Raw genomic sequence first — 16,049 nt, 5'->3', positions numbered from 1 at the left:
GTGGAGTTTAAAAACTAGTATAGCCAATTGATTGTTCAAAACACTACAATCCACGGCTACCAGCAGCAATGAGCATACCTTAGTCAATTCCTTGCAATGACCAAGGCAGATTTATATATTAGCAACGTCTTTATCATCATAAATACTATACACTTTGAAACGTGTTGTACATTGTTACAGCTTTATAGACCCCATCCTTGGGCAATAGTGGGTGTTATTGGCTAATCAACCTTGTTTAACACCTGTACTGAGCTCAGGCCTTAGACTCATTCTGCAGGGCCCATAAAGCCTTTTTTGCATCCCATGGACTAGGTCTGTAAAACCAAACTAAGGCCCACTCTATAGGCCATTACTAGATTATAAAGTCCCCAAACCAGCGATAAATGCTGTGTCTTTGCTTGGCCTGTAACCTGGGCTAAAAGGTTGTGAGCACCTGACTATGCCTTCGGCATGCATAATTATTGTTTTAAATGTTCACCTTAGTTGGTAGGATGCTCTTCGATAGTACACACCTAAAGTAAATGGTTATGACTGGAACAATATGGCAAAAACCCTGCACACTACCTAAGCAAGAAATGCACCCTCATTTCACATCCTTCACTATGGAGGAGGTTATTTTGCTCCAGTCAGCTGTGTGGTGTATTCTACATCATTAGACTTTCATAGAGTCTTAAAGTTACGCGTCCCACACACCTTCAGTTCCAGACTAGCTAAGTGAGAGATTCTTAGCACTTTTTGCCTTTCTTCACTTTTGACAGCTTTTAGCGTTTCAGTTTCTGTCATGTGTCCTATGTATTTGATGTATCCTTGCATGAAACGTCACTCTTGATTGAGATACTGTCTGGTTTGGAATAGGTAGTGCCATATACACATTGAAATAATGAGAAATATATTTAGTGCAACAAACGGACCGACCCCCCATGCAGTGCATCATCTAAAGACCCTCAAAGGACACACTGCCAGCAGAGCATCATAGAAAGAGACCAGTATTGTGAACTGAGAAGTAAGATACCTTGAGAAGGGGGGCCTTCTCCAGAAACACAATAATGAAGAAACAACTATGGGCAATAAGGAATGTTGATGTTTGAACTGGAACTTTACCGTTTCAGTTTGAACTGAGAACATTACTGATTTTAGCATTACGACCTGGATCTTTGTTTTGTGTCTTGGATAGTGATTGAGACATGGGGAAGGGAGGCAGATCCCACCTAAGAATTCAAACTTTAATCTGCTATCCAAAAGATTGGAGCCATTCTTCTGGACCAAGAAGATCCACTACTTCATTAGTTTATTTATAAGTGTAGGGCACAGAAATAGGTTTGTGACACAAGATGGTGGACTTTTCCTTTACATGGACATCCTGATTGAATCCCTAGTATTTCCATTGAGGTAGGGATACCCCTCTAAGAGTTAGGGAGTGGTAGGGCTTCGCTAAATGTATGGTATATTAACAGTTTATGCAATCATGCCACCTGTGTGTCAGTCTCTTTCTTCTGAACCCTTACAATACAAAACAAAATGCAATACCAGCATGGATGCATATCGGTTCTGTTATGAGTGCAATAGTTCTGCAAAAGCGAGCAAGGGGATATATCCAAAAGTGTTGTGATAAATGGGTTGTGATTGCAAGGCTGGAGATTTGTACGTTAGTAGACAGTGTAATGTTGGATGCATGAGGGGCTCGAGAGCGGGCAATCCTGGAAGTTTGGTGGCTTATTTGCACAGACATCTCTATGCATTGTATTCCGGATCAAACTTCAATTTTTTTATTTTGTGACTGCTAATCCCGAGTCAAGAGTGTCATAGTCGGGGATACACTAAGTATAAAGATGAATGTTGTTGGAAAAAGAAGGTAAGGAGATGGAGCAGACAAACTCGCAGAGTAAAAGTGAAAAACCTGGCAACTTGATGTCCACAAGGTTATTATTACTCGTTAGATAATGGTGTGACATGGTGGTACCTTACTTGGAAGCAGCCCATCAAAGTATAGTAACACAAATCCATTTATAGAGAGAAAATCCAACCTGAGCTCCCTGCACAGGATGTGATAATTAGACTTTGTGTAGGGCTGAAGTGGATGCCCGACCAACAGGGTAGGTAGAGAAGAGCCTGTCTGTAAGCGGTGACAGTCTGGCACCCTTCTGTTATTTTATGTTACAATGCTTAGACTCTTACCATAAGCCTACGAACACACTTTGTTGCTTGTTTATCACTCCATGCCGCAGCAAGGCCAGCTCACAGGACTGAGGTTCAGGGAGGCAAGCTTTCCAGGTACAAGCCAAAAACATGCACACAAGTGTGCTAAAAAATCAGCATTGGTGGCCCCCACAGCCAGCCAACCAAAGTTGAGAGAAAGGGCATGAAACGGAAGTGAGTGCCTAGCAAAATGGACCTAGAGGCAGGAACTATGGGGACCTCGGCAGCTTTACAACTGGAGACCCTGGTAATAAAAACATTCAGGAGGGGTTACATGTCGGAGCTACAAATATGCCGTGTTCACAACTCCCTGAAAAATGAGAACAACTTTGACTTTCCCGCTTTTTTTGTTATGTTGCGAAATGTTTATGCTGGGCTAATTCAGCACTGCTACGGTAGTCTTAGATCAGGTAGGCCTGTCCATTTGTGTGAAATGATTAATGAATATATTTTCAATTTATCGTTGCAAGGAACAACAAAACATTGTGCATTTTCTTCATTTTTATCACAATGAGATACACAAATCTTTGAAAATCACATACATTTTACTCTCATAAATATACGTCATTCTGTATTTTATTTTTATGATGTGCACAATACTGTACGTTGCACGGTTTCTAAGCGTGGATCTTGGATTTGAACCTCGGTTGCTCTGCGTGGTCTTGCTTCCAAGACCAGCACGTTGCCCCTGTGCTATCCTCCGTTCTACATAAGTCAATTGTTATAACAGAATAGATAGCAGCAGTTTATGCGGTGACACGGAGGGTGGTCCTCTACTGTAAGGGCTACACACGTGCCTGGCGTGTTCATTCTGCCGCATCGTTCACTCAGAGCAGAATTCAACAGTCTGGTGTCTGATGCCAGACTACAAATACATTCTGCATATTTATGTTCAACTCAATGCATACATGACACAATTAGCACCTGGTTCATTTGTAACTCACTTTTATGTAAAGAGACAACGATGTCAACCCATACTCTGCACTTGTCTGAACATCAAGTCGTGATGGGACTAAAGAAAGTAGTTGAAACACCTACCAAGTCTCTACTTACTTCCTACAGCCCCTCTTTCTTTCTCGGGTGATGTCTTTCTTCTACAATCAGCAAAATCAGTTATTGCAGTATTTATCCCAACGTTGTTAGTAAGTGGATGGTTAAAAGAGATATATACATAGATGCATAGAAATAAAGTGAAACATGTGCAGATAATTCAAAGAGATACACATAGCAACAAAGGGGTTGTTTGGATGGACAGACAGACCGAGGAGTGAAAAGATGGAGCTATGAATTGACTAACGGACTGAATTATAGATGTTAGAGAAGATGATTGATACATAGATGCAGAAAGACAGCTGTTATAGAACTAACTTCCATTCTTAGAAATCAATAGGTGTTGCTTGTTTGCCGCTCAAATCATGACACATAACGAATGCATTTGTTTCTGGCTTTGATGGCATAGTTGGATTATGTTGTTAATTAAGAGAGAGATTTACTAGGCTGCTTTGACATTTTCTGCCTGATTTAGATCATGTCATGTGTGCATTGTCTGTCCTCTCTTGGCCACACAATGCCTTCCCTTCTGCAGGCGATGGGTGGCACTCTGACAGGCTCATTTAAAGAAACATATGGATAGCTGAAAAATCATTTGCTCAAATTTGTCCAGATGTTTTTGAGACATGATTTGAATTTGATTGCCATGTTCCGTAGGGTCAAAAGATATTAATGTCCCAGGGCTGTAATTGCTTACAGGCGCCTTTAAGAGCTTTGAAGATCTCACATTTCAGACTCGTTAGCATTTCTTTTATAAATTCAAAGTTTCCTCCTCTGCACCAGTGTTAAAAAATGAGACAAGGTTCGGAGACCTTCGCCATTTTCCCATAAGACCTTTAACCCACATGATTTTCATATTATTTTCAAGCAGCCTGTCAGCTGTGGATTGAGAGTTCATGCCTTCAGACCACCCCTCTCTGTTCACCTCTCGCCACCTCGCTTGCGCGCTGTGCTTTGAAGGAACATTTTTGAAGAAGTTGACTCGTGAAATCTGTTTAAACCCAGGCATCTGGATTTCCTTCATGCACTGGATCTGCCCATTATATGAAGATTATTTAAGCCCAATGCCCACTTTTGAGGAAATTGAACTGGAATGCAATGACGCTCTCAGGAGCCCCGTGTACAGGGCATGTGTTTTCATTCTCTTTCCTGGTCTTTGTGAAAGGCAACATAGATGTGGGAGTAATATTTGGTAAAAAAAAACAAAAAACAAAAACTCCCAATAAAAAAAAGGAAACATATGCAAAGGAATACAACAGTTGTAGCAAGGTTGTGGACAATGTGTAAAGTCAAAATTAGTGACAAACAAAAGGGGAATAAAGCTTTGTGTGCCAAACCAAATAACCCACATATAGACAAGAATGATTGGTATAGGCTAGATTGGTTTAATTCTGGGTAAAGTTAGAGTATCGTTAAACTCCGTTACTGGTATTTTTGGGTTATTGCAACTATTTCAGAAACAATATCTATATTCTTAAATATTTTGCGGAGAACTGGGATCTTCTCATACAGTGTGTATAGGTGCAATGATGATGGTAAACTCTAATGGCAGCGCACTTGAAACAATAAATGGTCGTACACAGTCAAGCCCCTCTATGCCCGCGCCCCCCCCCCAAATTCCTTTGCACAAACCGTTCCATTGCCTACTCGCTCAATGGAACGTTTTGTTCCCTTCTATTTCATAACGTGACTTCTCCAAACCTTCTTTCGTCCACGCCTCTCTTAAATGTTCTGGTTTCATGATGAGATGCCTATTCATAATGCCCTCCGCCCTCATGCCAGGCTTCTTTCACAGCTGTGACCTGTCAGGCATTTAACCTTAATCAGAGAAGTAAACAAAAATATAACTTATTATCAAAAACGGTCAGGATCAAGGGAAGATGGTGAAACAAAACTAGGACTGTCTTCCTGGCATCCGAATTGTAGTGCAAATGTCCTGTTTCTTTTGCAAGCAATGTATGTTTGTAAATGGGCAAAGCTCCACATCCTTCCCATCTCCACCTCTGGCACGCAGTGAGGAGCAAGCAAAGGTGCAGCATGCAATGGTGGACTGCTGCGTAGGTCTAGCTCATGTTGACAGAACCAAGGCGATAATGAGCGCAGACATAAAAATAGAGCTGACCACCTTATTACTCGAGTCACTTAAAACCATGCAGTTTCATGAACAGGCAATCAATCATCAGGTGATCTTAACATAATGCTTCTCTTTGGCTGGCTAGATCAGGCACTTCAGATTGGACATTCATAGGGAAGAGGAACCTAATGTATCCACGTGCTGAATATCTTCTAGCTTACAATTTCCCTCATCTGCCGTTTACTGGAACATGGAGGGTGCAGATTAAGAGACCCTGGAAACCCTCCAAACAATGGGACCATTGTTCATTTTGAACCTACAACAGCTACGCAAGGTTGTCATTGAGCGTGTTTGCCATTGGAAATTGTATTTACGCTTCACAAAACCTGGCAGCCCCTGGATGTGACAAGTAAACTGCTCCTTGCATCCCGTGTCGAGCATTCTCTACCCAAGTCCCATGATTTAGAGAGGGGCTTCTTTCTAATTTGGAGGGGTCTTATGTATGAAGAGTCTACTGCGGGGAGCTTTCAGCCCTGCCCCCGTGCCTACCTATATGTTGGGCTATGGATACCTAAATATGCATTCCTTACCTATATGTTTCCTTACAAACATGTTGGAGAAGTGTTGGGTGCAATGAGTGCATTCCATGTTATGTAATTTTTTGCTCTACCAAGGATACGTTTCCACCACTATTTCAGGTTGCAAATGTAAATATGGAATATTTGCACCCGGGGAAGGCGGCTTAGTCAATCAGGAGTCTGGAAACGCAGGTGAGAACTGACAGTGTACCGGCCACATTTTTGCCGCCACCCGATACCCTTCCTTGGGTGCTGTCATTTATTTTACATACCTTGGCACCTTGGCCTTGGGCCCATCCTCAAACCCCTCCACCCATCATGCCCCACCCTACTTACCTACTGAGGCTGCCATCTGCATTTCCACCTTCCCTTCCAGTCTCTGTCTGGTGGCAAAGAAATGGAAATGGGACTCAGTCCCATTTCTATTATTATGATGGTGGCCATAATTATTTTTCCACTGCAAATTAGGCTTGTTTCGAGAAAAACAAAATATATATAATAATAAAACACTTTGCAGCCCGGAGAGGACCCTGATGTGCGAATAACTATCTCCCTTTTTTGGTGGGAATGTACATGACCAGTAACGCCCCATAATCCTTGCTTCACTAAGGTCTGCCAAGGCTTGAGCTGCAGGGCCATTACCGGCCCTGTACACACCTCGAAGTTGGGCGATTGCTACAGAAATGCTCATGACGTGCCCTATATCAACTACATTTTAACTTCAAATATATCTGTAGTGTCATGCTCTAGAAAACCAAACACCCTCTTTAACAAGGATCCTAAGATGTGATATTGTTTTATATTGTTCCTCAAGGTTGGATGCCAGTGCATTTGTTATACTGCACATGTCACGTTGGTTTAATTTAGTGCACCTTGATGTCTCACTGTGCATAAACAGATCACTGAGAAAATGCTGGTTCCTTTATGCAGGTGGTAAATATACCGTTGTTGGGATTCCAGCTTTATTCTTTTTTTTTGTAGAGCGATGGCCTCACTTTATTCTCTTGACCCTCCTCCCCCCTCGTAACCCTTCCCTTAACCTCCTCTTTATGGTGGGGGGTAAACAGGAATGCCACCACCAGCATAAATGAACAGACACAAGGACCCCAAATAATACACCAAGCATTGTGTATGACGGCGAGCGCTGGTGAAAATACCAGTGATATTTATGTTGAAAAGGGCCTTTAGACCGTACACGTCTGATACCTTTTCTTTACTTCAACAGTATCAGAAGGAGTAAGGATGCATACAACAGGGTCCTACATCACCATGCCTGTAACCTAGATAGTGGGAATTTACCAAAAGTGCATAATGACTGCAGATGTTTGCACTTTCAAGTTAGTGCTGTTCTATGATTCGCACCCAGTAAATGTAAATGCAAGTTGATCCCATAGTCGGTGGATTTTTATTTCATTTATTGCATTTGGTTATACGCCCAAGCCCTGGGGTATCACGGCGTAAGTTACAAGGATATTTACATTCTTACATGTTACAGGAATACTTACAAAATGAACGCGGGTTACAAAGAAGTTTACAATCTTATAGAAGCTCTTAAGAAATTTGAAGGAAACCGTGTAACAAGGATACTTACATACTGTACAAAAAGGTAGCTTGATATTTACAGTCTGGGCAAGTGGTTGCTCAGTAGGTTAGTATTTATTAAAGAGCCTAGTCTTTAGTAGTTTTTTTAACTGAGGGAAGGAAGGCTGGTTGCAGATGTTGTAAGGGAGGGAGTTCCAGATTCTTGGAGCTGCTACGGGAAAGCTGGAATTGCCTGATCTGGTGTTGTTGAACCGGGGGTGAGCTTAGAGTGTTAGCATTAGGGCGGAGTGTTCTAGTGGTGGATTTGTGTGTGATGAACTGGTTAAGGTAAGTAGGGGCCTGCAAAGTGATGCATTTGTGCGTGAGTGTTGTGTGCAGTATTCTCGCCTGAATAGGAAGCCAATGAGCCTCTCTTCTGTACTGAGATATGTGGTCCTTCTTGTTGATGCCTAGCGCTGCTCTCAAGGCCTTATTCTGTAGAAGTTGCATTTTATTAAAGTTATTCTTTGAAGTGCCTAGTAAGAGGATCTTACAGTAGCCCCCATTTGTGTGGACATCTTGAATACACGGAGTGGATTTTGCTCTTGCAGAACGAACTTGAAGATACCATGCTTAGTTTTCAAATCCTTGTAAGTGCTATTCCCTTGAATGATGCATAGTGTCTTCCTATTGCCTATGTGGTTATGGTCAACGATTTCCAGCCGTCATGCACACTTGTGTGTTAGTGAATGGTGCAACAGGGAGTAGGAGTTCTGCACAAAACCAGAGAACAGATGTTCCTGTTTTACGTCCAACTTTAGACTGCATTTATTATTTCGGCAGCAGTCGAGGTCTGTGAAATGATTCGATAAAAGAATTTGCACATTAGACGTCATATCAAATGAATGAATGGTTAACCTGTGAAATGGACTGAACCACTAATTTGGGGTTGTTCTGACTTTTCTTCTCCACAGGCAGCTTTGCAAAGAGTTTACAGATCTGCTGGCCCAGGACAGAACACCCATTGGCAACAGCAGGCCCGCCCCCATTTTGGACCCCGGAATCCAGAGCTGCTTGACACACTTCAGCCTCATCACACACGGGTTTGGGGCGCCGGCCATTTGCGCCGCCTTCACAGCACTCCAGAACTACCTTACAGAGGCGCTCAAAGGCATGGACAAGATGTTCTTGAATAACAATTCCAGCAACAGGCACACATCCGGGGAAGGGAGTAAAAACGGAGACAAGGAGGAGAAGCACAGAAAATGAATGCACTCTCTCACCGGGGCCATTTTAGCTTTAACATATTTGGACTGGCTTTGGAAAACTTATATTAGATAGAACATTTAATTAAAAACAAATATAAGAAGGAAATCTATGCCACAAAAAAAATCCCAGACGCACAAAGAAGCAGAAGCAAGGCTCTTGCAAAATTACTCGCAAAGACTGTGTCCAGGATTATCTTTTTCTCTTTCACCAATTTTTTTGGAGGGAGCTGCGGGGGTGTAAAGGGGGGGGGGGTAACAAAGTAACCGCCTGAACAATCAAAAGAATTTAGGATCTGATGAAAACTAAAAATATACCGGAAAATGCAGTGGAACATTGCTGTCATTCCTTTGTTTTCCTATATTGTAGGGTAAAACCATCATCGAAGGGTGTGTGTTCGTGTGTTTATACATATTTGTATATGTTTAAGCACACATACATAAATAATATGCATGTCTGCGTTGATATACATGGACACAGGCGTGCATACACACACTCATGCACTTGTGCATGTATATCATGTATATGCAATTACAAGGATGGATGTGTGTGTATATGTGTGTGCACTATCATTCACACATACACAAACAATGATACAGACGCGTTTATAAGGAATTCTCAGCAGCTTTTATGGAGCACCACCTTGGAACTGTTTATAAGGAACTTTCAATCTTTTTCGATTATTACTTAATGGCAGTGTCACTCTGCGATAGCCCTTTAAAAGCAGTGTTTACAGCTCTCGGCGCTTACTGAATAAGGCACCCAGAGTTTTGCATTTGGCTGAGGGATTACTTTTTTAGTGGGAAAAACGTGGACCAGTCATACGTGGCAATCATCTTGAAGAATTTCACCTTCATTTGGGAATTTAAGGATTTCCGGAAACGTCACCATTGCCAGGATATTTAATTTGTTATAATGTTGTGTGGTCAGACAATTTTAAAAACTGTAAACAAAAAAAAAAGTTTCTATGGATGTGTTCCTAGGTTGGAATGCAAAAACTGTTTGCTTTTCTACTATTTTCACAAGTTTCGCCTTCCTAACTTTTTGGAGCTTCATCAAGGAAGACTGGCTAATTTTCAATCCATGAAATATATTGAGTTCGTTGGTGCTTCTCGTGACCATTTAAGGGGACAATGCTGTCAACAATTCCAATCCCGTAGTGGATACTCACTCTAATTACAGGTGCACTCACGCAACAACGCCTGTGTACAGCACCCGCACAATCCACTTGATTTAAATTAACATTTGTAAACAAGGAGAACTGTTGAAAAAGTGTATCTGATGCTTTTACAACTGTGCATCATTTTCTGAACTAACCTTTCATTTTGTGTGCATTTCTGGCCGCACCTTCTCAAAAGAATAGTAGTAGGAAAGATTGTGGTCTTGATTTGATTGGAGTTCATGTCATTTTTGGAATGAGGGGAGGGGTGTTCCTGTGTTTGTCCTTTACATACCCTATCGAGGCAGAAAGAGGAAAGCTGATTGTCAATTACTGCAGTAAGTTTAGTTTATGCTTGTCTTGCATCCTTGCTGGGAAGACATCCAGATATTCAATTTTAATATTTTCAATGTATCTAGTGCTGAGCAATCTTGTGATTTCACCGCACTTAAGAGAAATGTAATGACTGCTTCGATTGCTGGTAAATCCTGACCTAACACATGCCTCATATTGTCAATTCAGTCCATTTTGAATGCACTAAATTTCAATGTGATCTGCTCTAAAGTTAATTATTCCCAGAATTACCTTGAATTAGAAAACTTTGATTCAGACAGCAGTTGGGTAATTTGGTTGTCTGAAGCAAATGAATAAAAAATGCAACCGTTTGCTGTTAAGTGCACCAAGGTGCGTTAAGTGCTGAGGGTTTATATCTTCAGCCGAATTTCCAAAGTAAAGTATTGAAGGTCCACACACTCAAACACATAATGCACGTTCACCTTCTTTGTAGCAATAAACATTTTTAGTAAATCTGCACCATGTGTGTGCCCGGTGCTATCAGTCAGACTCATGCAGTGCAAGCTTTACTAGTGTGTGAACATCTGTGCTACACAAAGAAGAGGTCAAAGCACTGGTCATACACTCTGGTCAAAAAATATTAGAACGATTGAGTTGGTGACAGTATTAAAGATTCAACAACTTGCATAGCTGCCCCCTGGCTTCATGTCATGAAGGTAGTCCTGGCTTTTTAGCCAGCAACAATGTTATGCTGGAACTTGAAGGAGTGTACTACAAAATGGATAAAAGAGGCACTACAAGACCCAGCATGCAAAGTGAGCTCAGCATTCTGCTTATGATTGTGAATTGCTAAACAAGGTTATTATCAATCACTTACCACTTCTCTTTCTCATTACCATTGCTGTCTCTTCTCAACAATCTCATAGACCCTTGCACTCAACACTCATCCTCTGATGTTGCCTCCTACTTGACTTCTAAAATCCTCCTTCCCTTGCACCTCTCCTTGTTTTTCCCTCATTATCTGCTCCTCCTCCTTCTTCCTTCTCCTCTTTTCATCACCCCCCTCTCTGATGTCTAAGTTAGTCTCCTATTTCAAAGAACGAATCTTTGCTTTGCTTCTTGATCCTGGTACTTGAAAGAGATAATGCCACTGCTATGCGATTCCATGTCGTCTGCTCTCACCCCTTCAGTGTGTGCAATTCTCCTTTCGTTTCTGATTTCGCCCTTCAATTCTTCTGTCGTTCGGTAGATGTCCTCTTCCATTTAAGCATGCTACAATTCTACTTATTCTTAAAACACACCCTTGGATCCTTCCAGAGACGCACTCTCCTGCAGGGTGTTCTGGCGATTACCAGTGGGGCTCTGAGTAATGGGCCTCCTTTGTGGGCATACTGTGTTTGTCCATCCGTGCTTGTCTACTCCTCATCTGACACGCCCACTTGAAGTAAAGATATTGTTATAAAGCTTCCAGCGTGTTGGAATTTTAAGAAATATGATGTCTATATTTTGTCAAGTTCTAAACCTTATATAGGAACAATGTACTTTAAAATTGCGCACTAATTGGACCCATTTTTTTCCAAATATTCTTGTTGGAAACCCCCCACAGCCCTCAGCCCTGCTTAGAGTTGTTGGAGTTTTTTGCCTGTGCAACATGGGGGCCATGATTTCCAGGCCCGCTTTTGGTCCTCGTCCCACCCCTGGACTCTCCCCTTCTTTCTGAGTGCTGCTATACTTTTTGCAAGTGCTGCCTATGCACAATTATATTCACATCTTGACTCTAACTATTCTCCCTCCCTGTTTTCTGTCCTACTTGTTCTCCTCAAATTGTCACTTTCCTAACGTTCTAGCATGTTCTCGCATTCTACACAATCATCTCTTCTTACGCCACTGGAATTACCAGCGGCCTTTGCCACGGTAGATCATTCTACTCTTCGCGGTTCCTCTTTTTCTCTCTGTACATCTGTTTCATGCCTTTGCTATTTTTTTTCCCAACCACTCTTACCTTTGACTGGAAATTATTCCTCTGTTTTTACTGGGATTTGGGTTCCCCTCAAGGTTCAGTCCTCTTTCTGATGGATTTTCTCTACCGAGTCTTGCATGCTTGCCCAATCTTTCTTCTTCATCCATCCAAGACCAAGATATTTTTTCTTTCCTGCCTCGTACACCTCTGGTTGTCATTCTACCACTTTCCTGCCTCTTCCTACCTTGCCTGCCGTCCTTCACTTTCCTGCCTCTTCCCCCTCTGGCTGTCGTCCTTCACTTTCCTGCCTCTTCCCCCTCTGGCTGTCGTCCTTCACTTTCCTGCCTTTTTCCCCTCTGGCTGTCGTCCTTCACTTTCCTGCCTCTTCCCCCCCTGGCTGTGATTCCACTTTATATTAACTTTCCTTCCTCTGGCCCCCTCTGGCTGTTGTCATTCCTCTTATAATCACTTTCCTGCCTCTTCCCCCTCTGGCTGTTGTCCTCCCTCTTATATCCACTTCTGCGTTGAGTCGCTCTTTCTTTTTTCTTCTGCTTATAACCCAGTCATAAGAGCTATACAAATAGTATGCAATAAAACACAACGCAGGAGGTGAACCTTAGGACGGCGACGGATTGCTAAACTTATTCCTATAGTTTAAACACAACACTGAAGCAGCCATTCAGCTTTATTCTGAAACACCTGTGTATACCTACATGTACTGATTTCCAGGATCATATCACAGTGGTGCCATATTCAATTAGATCTTGCACAGAATGACAATGTAACAATGGCCCTTATTCCGAGTTTGGAGGTAATCATGGCGCTATTAGCGCCATGACTACCTTCATTACCGGGACCTAGTCCACCCTCGTTCAATGGGGACTTACCGGTCTATTCCGACCTTTGCGGGACCGGTAAATCCCCATTGAAAAAGCCATTCCCCATTCCCATTTGAGCCCCCATAGGGCTCAATGGGAAGGAGGAAGGCGCTAATAACAGTACCGCAAATTGCGGTACTGTTATTAGCTCTAAAGTCCCTTAACGGGTCCCGTCCTTAACGCCTGGTAAAACCAGGCGTTAAGGAAGGGACCCGCTAAGGGAACTCGGAATAGGGCGCAAAGGGATTACCGGCACCGGTGTCCTTACCGGTGCCCGGTATCCCTTTGTGCCCAACTCGTAATGAGGCCCAATATTTTTTAATCCATTTGCTCACAAATGAATGCTTTCATTTGTATTATTTTCAAAAAGGTGTATTTTTATTTTTACCCAGGAGAACTTTTTCTTAAAATGTCGTAGAACTCATGTATTATCCACTTAACAAGTTGCGCTATCGCAAGCTAAACTAAATTGCTGGGGGCAGTGGGTGTGGAGGGCCTCATACTCGACTAGAGTTTTTGCATGTGCTACGTATGGCGACACATTTGCAGACACATTGGTTTCATTTACGGTTTATAGCGGCCCGAATACCGAAGTGTTGCACCTTTGCAAGTGCAAAGTTGCACGGTTTTAGCAATAGGTCAAAGTTTGACACTGGGACAAATTAGAAAAACATTGCACCATGACAAGTGCAGTTTGGCATGTTATAAGCACAGGGCAAACACTGCCATAGTGCAAAACAGATACAGTTTCACTGCATTTTTTCCCCAGGGCAAAGTTTGCCCTAGTGCTAATAGCGAACTGCAAACTAGGGCAATTTTTCCACTGGGTCTACAACATGCCAAACTGCACTTGTCGTGGTGCATTGGTTTTCTTACGTGTCCCTGAGTTTTTAGAAATAGGGCAACTTTACCCTAGTACTAGTACTGTGAACTTGCACTGGTGCAAAGTTTCTGTACTTTAGCCCATGGTGTTTCTAAAGTGCATGATGAACTATTGACTCAAGACAGCTAACACTGGTGAAGATCAATCGGGACACCCTACAAATACCAGCATATATCTACCAGCTCCAATGTTTGAAATGGTAAAGGTATACGAGGCGACGCCCTGTGTGGACGAGCACACCTTTAGACATTGTTCCGCACAACGCTTCATTGGAGCTGCAATGCGAATTTGTCACGGGGCGTTTGAATAATTCCAGCAGCCTGGTCCTTGTCACGTGACTGTTCACGTGATCACGGCAGACGGCGTGTTTTCTTTAGGGCCCGTGTCACGTTAAACACCCAGCTTCAGAGAGCATTGATGGCCTCAAACGCAGAAAAGCCTTTAAGCGGAAGATTGGGCGTGTTCAAGCTGAACAGAAGCAGGCAGCTTAGCCTGACTTCACGATTGCATCCCAATATCCTCCCATAAAAACACATGGGCCCTTCTCAGTAAACACATCACTGCCTAATACCTGCTGGGACGGGCGCCTCGCCTTATCTGAATAGTGCCATCTAATGCAGTCCCCTCAAGGCACAGGGAGCATACTCAGATGAGCTGCGTTTCCCCATCTTCTCATCTTTTTTATGGAACAGTCTAGGTATGAAAAAACTCACCCCTCCTCAGCAGACATGGCCTAAATTACTCTGCCCATCCACCCTTTGTGAGTGTGTAACGTTCCCTAATTGGCTTCTCTGTGCTGCTGACCAACGCATATGTGTAGCGTCACCATCATTACAAGTGGTTTGACTCGATTGTATTAGAAATCTGTCATAATATCCAATGTTAACAGTTCAGTATATTTTTTTAAAAATTTTCAAGCACTGTACATTTAAATAAATATACCCTTTTTTGCACCAACAGAACGGTACCTTCCGTGTGACTGATAAGGAAGGAGCTTTCAGTAGGGAGATATTCAGTGCACTTTTTTACATACGCGGCGGATGTATATAGTCCTATAGTCGCATGCATATAGGATAATATACATCCGCCGTTGGGCTGTATACTCATTCATTCCTCACTTGGGCCTCACTGGCCTCTGCTGTGTACCACACGTAAACTCAATTAGAGAAACAGCAACAACATTCCATCGCTTTAGTGGATGAATGTTGACTCTCATCAATGTTTTTCCCGCTTAAAATGTCACTCAAAGTTTTATTTTGGCTTGTAATAAATTTAATTTGCAATCAAAACAAACAAAACAGTGGCAACCAATACACACACAGTTGTGAAGCACAGCATGGACCCTTAAATGTGCCAATGCAGGTTTGATTGAAATGTTTTTGAAGCTAGTATTACTCTCGTCCCGTTTAAGAAATGCGTGACCGCCATCTTAATTTTATGCCAAACTCTTCTAGGAGCATCTGTTTCCTTACCATAACAGATACAAGTCAATATCAATTCACTGAAAAGCTGGGAAAGGCAAACGATCTTTAAGTTTGTATATATTTATTTATGCTTAATTTAATGGGAAATTGTAAATATGGCGAGCAAGTACTTGGGGTTATTTATCTGTGAAGCTATACCTTTGTGAATGGGTGGAACACGCTTGACTTTAGGTAGTCACCTCGGATTTTATTTTCTGTTCTGTTAGAAACAAACTGTTATGGTAATGGGTAGAATTTGGTTCTTGTCCAGTGATCTGATTTACATTAATAAAAAGATTGTTGTGCTTTCTTGTAATTTGTTTTTGTCTATATTTTGTGAAGCTATGCTCGCATGTGTGGGGAGGAGTGAGGCTTTTAAACCCCACTGCCCTTTTAGGAAATGCAAACTCTGGCTCATAAAATAAATGCTGCACTGAAAAAAAACATATACATGGTTCACACATGTTTGCAATGGAACAAATGTGGCAATGCATGTGAGAATCTGCGATCTCACACCTGATTCACAAAATCTAAAAGGATTGAGAATTTAGACAGACATGGAGACTGTTTTACATGCTCCCAGGCAAAGGAGTTTTGCAAAACTTTGCACAAGGCAAGCATTTCTTTATTTGACCAGTGCTCTGCTTAGTAAATTAAGCTTTAAGTTGCTGGTGCCAATGGTAGATGCTCAAAGGCATCTCCTGCTTTGAGCCAGTTCAAATCTGTG

At 42.2% G+C, this 16,049-nt stretch overlaps 1 protein-coding gene across 4 annotated transcripts in view; it reads left to right on the top strand.

The window, feature by feature from the left end:
• Window positions 1-15,638, top strand: part of TFAP2B (transcription factor AP-2 beta) — a 104,912-nt gene extending 89,274 nt beyond the window's left edge. For all 4 annotated transcript variants that reach the window (XM_069605756.1, XM_069605759.1, XM_069605758.1 and 1 more), the window contains one exon: window positions 8,394-15,638. In XM_069605756.1, coding sequence (XP_069461857.1) covers window positions 8,394-8,688 — 295 coding nt within the window. In that variant the 3' untranslated portion in view covers window positions 8,689-15,638. The remainder of the gene's footprint in view (window positions 1-8,393) is intronic.
• The last annotated feature ends 411 nt before the right edge of the window (window positions 15,639-16,049 follow it).

Source organism: Ambystoma mexicanum, chromosome 4p (genome assembly GCF_040938575.1).
Source record: "Ambystoma mexicanum isolate Mex_15411 chromosome 4p, UKY_AmexF1_1, whole genome shotgun sequence".
Lineage (NCBI taxonomy): Eukaryota > Metazoa > Chordata > Amphibia > Caudata > Ambystomatidae > Ambystoma > Ambystoma mexicanum.
The sequence above is the reverse complement of the archived record's forward strand: the minus strand, read 5'-3'. Positions and strand labels throughout refer to the sequence as shown.